This window comes from Molothrus aeneus, chromosome 5 (genome assembly GCF_037042795.1).
Source record: "Molothrus aeneus isolate 106 chromosome 5, BPBGC_Maene_1.0, whole genome shotgun sequence".
Classification (NCBI taxonomy): domain Eukaryota; kingdom Metazoa; phylum Chordata; class Aves; order Passeriformes; family Icteridae; genus Molothrus; species Molothrus aeneus.
Genome location: NC_089650.1, coordinates 12,940,881 through 12,946,880, shown reverse-complemented (window position 1 = coordinate 12,946,880; position 6,000 = coordinate 12,940,881). Strand labels below are relative to the sequence as shown.

The following is a 6,000-nucleotide window of genomic DNA, read 5'->3' as shown; positions in this document are numbered from 1 at the left end:
GAATTTCACCAGTCCCCTGCTTGTAAGATTCTCAGTTCCTGGTTTTACCACATGATTTTGGAGATCACATACATGTAATGCATTCCTTCTTTCTTGCAGTAGTATTTTCTTTTGAAGAAAAGAATGCAGTTTTTTTTTAAAATACATATATATATATATATAAATGAATAACAAGTTTTTCATATTGTTAAGTTAAAAAAGATCTCAAGAAGAGATGAGGTTCTTCCTCATACATAGAGCTCAAAGCATAATTTGACATTCATTGTAGATATATTTACATTATAAGCTTATCTGGATAGTATTACACATACTGTATTATTTTTTACACAGTCAAGATATGGTGTTGGTCATGTTAAAACACACTATTTAAAGGTATTTACAAATTGCTGATCTCTTACCAACCACCTCAGCTAAGTGGCACCAGAGACAAGGGATAGGATAGAAGGATGTCTGTTGATTGGCAGCCATGGCACTCCCACCAGTGTTTTTATTACTTTTCCTGCCACTACTGCAAGGGTGTGCTTCAGGGAAGGGCTGTCTTTGGAGCGGAGGTGGAGAGAGAGTCTCCAGAGGGGGCAGAAATCCCCACCTCTTCCCTGAAGCCTCCACGAGCTGGGGGAAGCAGAAAGGCAATCCAGCTGTGACTTGCTTGTCCCTTTGCCAGTAAGAACACACCAACCTTGTCCCCCTGTGCTCTCTCCAGTGCTGTCAGGTGAGTCAGCCCAGATATTAAACACTCAGTTTTTAATATCTTAAATAAATTCTTCCTTCCAAGGGCACTGTGACACGGGCTGTGATCACACTGCCTCACGTACCACACAGAGCTGCTTTTGCCAGAGTCAGAGCACTTTGGGACATTTCACAAAATGGTTTCAAATGGTTTCTGTGTCCTTCTTGGCAAGTATGATCCAGAAAAAAAAAAAAAAAAAAAAGAGAAAAGAAAAGAAACTCACAGTGGAAAGACCAAAAAGAGTAGTTACTGAATGGCACTCTTCAGGTAATGCAGGACTTTGGAAGGCAAAAAGACACCAGAATTTATTTTCTTTTATTTGGTTATCACTGGAATGAAATGTGTTTAACAAACATACCCAGTACTCTGAAACATGAGGCCTGGGAGGACTGATATGCTCATGTAACCCACTGGCTCCACAGTGCAGCAAAAGAGGCCATTGCAAAAGGAGGGAAGTAAAAATACAGGAGAAATAATTGCATTGGTTGTGGTAGATGTTCAACTCGGCCTTGCTGTAATTACATTCTTAGGTTTGGTCTCTCAGTGAATACTCTGCCAGTAAGCTCATGAATGAAAGGGGATTCAAGGGAAGGCAGGGCTGCCTTTCTGTTGCACAGAGCAGAAAATTAATCCGTGCATGTGGCAGCATGATATCCCACTATGAGCACATTCACTCTTGGACATTATCCACCGTTGTGCCTAACACAGAGATAACACAACTGGGGAGCAAAGGAACTGATTTGGCTTTGTTTCATTGGAGGGTTTGTTTTACTTCCAATTTAAAACCCATGCAGAAAGGATTTATGGAACTTGTCAGCCCACACAGTAACTTGGGCTTCAGTGGAGGAGGATGCTGTGTGCTAGGGAAGGCAGTTTTTGGGTGGGGTTAGAGAGGTTAAATACCAGCATTCACTGTGCCTGAAAGGCAAGTGAAACTACAAGCCTGTAGCTGTAACACAGGTGGCACTTGTTAAAGTAAGGAGGAAAGCTTTTTAGTAAAACTGTGGCAGAAGAGCAAAAACAGGCAGAGAAAGAGAGGCCACAGAAAATTAAAAACCATCTCTGAGGTTCCTTCAAGGCAAGGTTCTCTACAAACTTAAAAAAAGAAAGATTTCTTAAAAGTCTAGAGCATTTTGTAACATACCAGAACTGAAAAAGGAATATTGTATAGAAATCATACCCTTGTAAGTGTCTGTAGTGAAAGAAAAGCTAACTCCTTTCAAGCCTCTTAATTTTTACCACTTGCACTGCTGTCATCTGGGACTATTAAACTCCAAACTCACTGTCAGCAAACACCCCCATGCACAGAGCCAGAGTTTGTTTCCCTGCCCTTTTTTTATGTAAAACTTTATATTCTAGCCCCCAGAAACTCTACAATTTGTCAAAAAAATAAAGATTTTTCCAAAGTATTTTTAGGGGAGAGAGAAAAAACATCAGCATGGCTCTGCTCCACTCCTGCCCCCAGCATCATGTCAGGTTTCCAGCACATTGCTGTCAGGATGCTTTACCTATTCAGTCCTGCTAGTCCACTGCCATGATTAATTTTGGGGCATGGAGTGGCAAGGAGAGGTACTCTCAGCAGAGGTGAAAAATTCAAAGTGTGCCACCCCAGCACCAAAGGAGAAGCTGGGAGCTGTGTCCTGCAGCAACACTCAATCAAACTTAGGAATGTCCCATTCATAGGAATGAAGAACAGAGATCAAAATCAGTCAAAACTGGGGAAGGGGACGGTGAGTTTGCTAGCAAGTCCCATAGACAGATGGACACATTCAAATCCATAAGGAGATAAAATAAAAAAAAAAATCTCTGCCCTCCTGCTCTTATCCCTGGATGAGAGGCCAAGAGCTGCTGGGCCAGTTTAAGGGTCTCTTCAGTGGTGTGTGGGCTGCTTTCACCACAGCCACACTTCTTGAAGGCACCTCTTCTTGTCAATATGTTTTTCTCCACCAGAAGAGTATAAAGTAGAGGGCTGATAGATTTAGCACTTGCTTTTGTCCCCTTCATGCTTTGTGAATGCCAAACAACTGATCTCTGGAGTCCACTTGAACACTCCCATCCCTGTGAGCTTTTGTACAGCAAAAAAAAACCAATGAAAGAAAGCAAGCTAAAGCAATCTGACCTATATAGATGTGTTTGTTGTCTTTGGACTGCCTTTCATCAGGCAACATTCAAATACTTTGCTATCTTTCCATAGATCCTATGACTCCTAATAAATCAAATGAAAATCTCAAACAGAAAGAATGCTGACAAGTTTTTCTTAGATTTTGTTCTCACTGGAAAACAGATTTTAAATATTGCTTCAGCTTTCTCGCTTTCTTTCTTTCTTCCTTATTTTTTTCTGTTTCCTTTTCCTTTTCCTTTTTTTTCTTTCTCTTTCTTTTTCTTTCTTTCTTTCTTCCTTTCTTCCTTTCTTTTTGACCACAGACATCTTTAATATTCAGAAAAGTTACCCACTGGATTGATGCATCTCCAAGTAGCCGTTCTCTTCCTGGAGCATGAAGGTAGGGCTGTCCCATGACAACACAAATCACTCCCTGTGGGCTGCCTCTTTCTGGAAATAATGAAAGAGGAAGAAAAGGAGGGGGCAAGAAGTTCTAGCTGCAATTTTTTGTTGTCGGTTATTGTTTTTGGGATGTTTTTGCTTTTTCTTTTTGTTCTCATGGGTCACCTGCACAGTGTGCTGGATTTCTATGTGAGACAGAAGTGGCCAGCGCAGCACATGGCGTGGATGTGCTGCTGGGATCCTCTGGCCAAGCTGAAGGTGAAGATGAGGCAGCTCCAGCAGCAGGGCCACCTTGGGGACCACAGGGTGCAGGTGACAGCCAGGGAAGCCGAGGTTACCCGGGGAGAGCTGCTCTTCAAGACTGACATCTAGATCCTGCAGATCTATCACTCAGGAGGGAAGTGAAACCTGGTGAACATGGTTTGGGACACAAAGGAAAGACATGAAAGCTCAAAGGATATTCAAGAAGAAATTATTTTGCGGTTCTGGACCATGAGCACATTTTTGTATTACTGAGCCACAGGCACCTGAAGACCCAAGAGGTTCCCAAAATCTGAGGGCACGTTTTGCCTCTTCTCTGCCTTCAGGAAGGGTGAGACAGTGCAGTAAGTGTTGGCTCTGCGCCTCCCAGCAGCTGGCAATGCACACTAGGCAGACAAGGCTCCATGCAATATCTTGAATATTGGTTGGTTATTTTTCACGTATATAAACCGTGTAGGGGTGTGTGTTTGCATGCCTGTGGATCCATACATAGGTGCACTATGTCATCTATTTTTACACTGTTTAATTGTCTGCAAATGTAAATGTACCATAAACTGTTACAGGGTGGAAACACAGAGGATTGTGTCCTGCAAGCCTTTTAAATATACTATAACACAAATCAAAGCATCTTTTGAGATCAAAAGTGATGGTGGTGGTAGGGAAAAGTGCTGCAAAACTTCTAAATTATGTTTTTCCTTTGCTTGTATTTTTTTCATGAATGCTGGCCCCAAAATACTTTTTTTTTCTGTGGTCTTTTGAGCGTCATCATATCACATGATGAAGGACTATAATTGCAATCTATCTGTCACACTTCTTAACCTGTAGGAGTGTCCTTATCTGTTAGATTAATTCATTATGAACAAGTGATGGCTTCAAATGTGAGAATAAGGGATTTGCAGGCCTAGCAGAAAACCAGAGTTAAAAGATTAAGTATGGCTATACAAACCATTATTTCCCAATTTGAGTACCTGTGCTATTGATACCCACAGCACTTGCTGAAAGAAAGAAGCAGGTGTGTTTCTTTTATGAAACTTTTCTAAAGAAGTCAGATTTAGAAATTGAACATATTTGATTTTATTCTATCTTGGGATTTTATATGGATTTTTCTAACACTGTAAGAGACTGAACAACCCAGGAATGTGTTAAGTCCTTCCTTTGGCCTGTCAAGATAAATGTGAATGAAGTTTTAAAAGGCAAGCAGTGCACATTTTGGCAAGCTTTGTCATCTAGTTATTCTTCCTTACAAGCAGGAAGATTAAAACAGTGATAGTAGATATGACTCAAGGCAAGTGAGGGTTGCAAAATTAGATCCCTGGCTGTAGACAGTTATATTAGGATGAAATCACTAGGGGTATAAATTCAATGACTTCATATTAAAACATGTTAATCCGGAATTTAACATGGCCTTAATTTACTGCAGTTTAATCCTCCTCATTTTCACTTTCTGCTGGGAACTTGTGCTGCAAAACATGAAAATTGTCATGATACCAGAGTGCTTTGACACTGTCTTCCATTAAGCTTGTCAAATGTAAAACTTAATTCTCTGTAATCTCAGAGGCTGCTATTTTGCAATATTCTATAGTTGTAGCATGAAATAACCAAATCAATTTGTGTCCTGTTTTGTGGGTGGTGCTCACTCCAGAAAAGAGATCCTCAGGACACTGTCTATGCTCTTTTTGGGTAAGAAAACATATAAATGTACCTTTGTTAGGGCCTGGAAGTTAGAGGTACTAAGAAGGAGGTAAATAAAATGTGCATGACTCCCACACAATCTGTTTTCAATAATCTGATACCTTCTGACCTGTCCACAAAATGTTTTGTTTTGCTACAGTAAATATCAAATATTGGAATACGAAATTCTTTATCAGGCAGAAATGATCTAAATTTCACCTAGAGTAGAGTAGCAAAAAATATTTGAACTTAACCCTTGCAAGACTCCCATCAAGACTATTTTAATATCTGTTTTTCTATAATCACAGTTTTCCTGTCTGCATTTTTATTAGTGTTACCCCTTGACCTACAGTCAAAATATGGCTCTCAGGTAGTACAAGGCAACATGACCAATATTCTTCCAGAAAGCAAATATCTTGTGCAGGATTCACCCAGAAGGGACCCCAGTTTCACACTAAAGGCTTAGCAGAGTTTGATCCAAGTGGGTATGTCAGTCTATCTTACTCTTTACCTCAATAAATTAATCATAGAATTATTTTTTGACAGGTTAAGAGCACGGTCATCTAATATTAACTATTCATTCTGTGAAGCCTCAACATACCCCTTCATCTGTACATCCAACTTTAAATGGATGTAGCTTTTCATTTTCTAGTAATAATCTTTCTATTTTTCAGCTGAGACCCATGGACACCCTGGTGGCCACCACTGGATGAGACCTTTAAATTTACAGCTTCTTTTGATGTTCAGTCTTGCCCTGGACAAGTAAGGTACAGAAAGGAAGAAAAGGCTGATGAAGGTAAAAGACAAATCCACAGGTTGGTGTCATGTGACGAAT

At 40.3% G+C, this 6,000-nt stretch overlaps 1 protein-coding gene across 1 annotated transcript in view; it reads right to left on the bottom strand.

The window, feature by feature from the left end:
• Positions 1 to 920: 920 nt before the first annotated feature.
• The window catches only part of CHRM2 (cholinergic receptor muscarinic 2), an 88,616-nt gene continuing 83,536 nt past the window's right edge, over positions 921 to 6,000 (bottom strand). Inside the window, exon 3 of the mRNA XM_066549689.1 lies at positions 921 to 3,641. Within this exon, the coding sequence (XP_066405786.1) occupies positions 3,620 to 3,641 (22 nt within the window). The 3' untranslated portion in view covers positions 921 to 3,619. The remainder of the gene's footprint in view (positions 3,642 to 6,000) is intronic.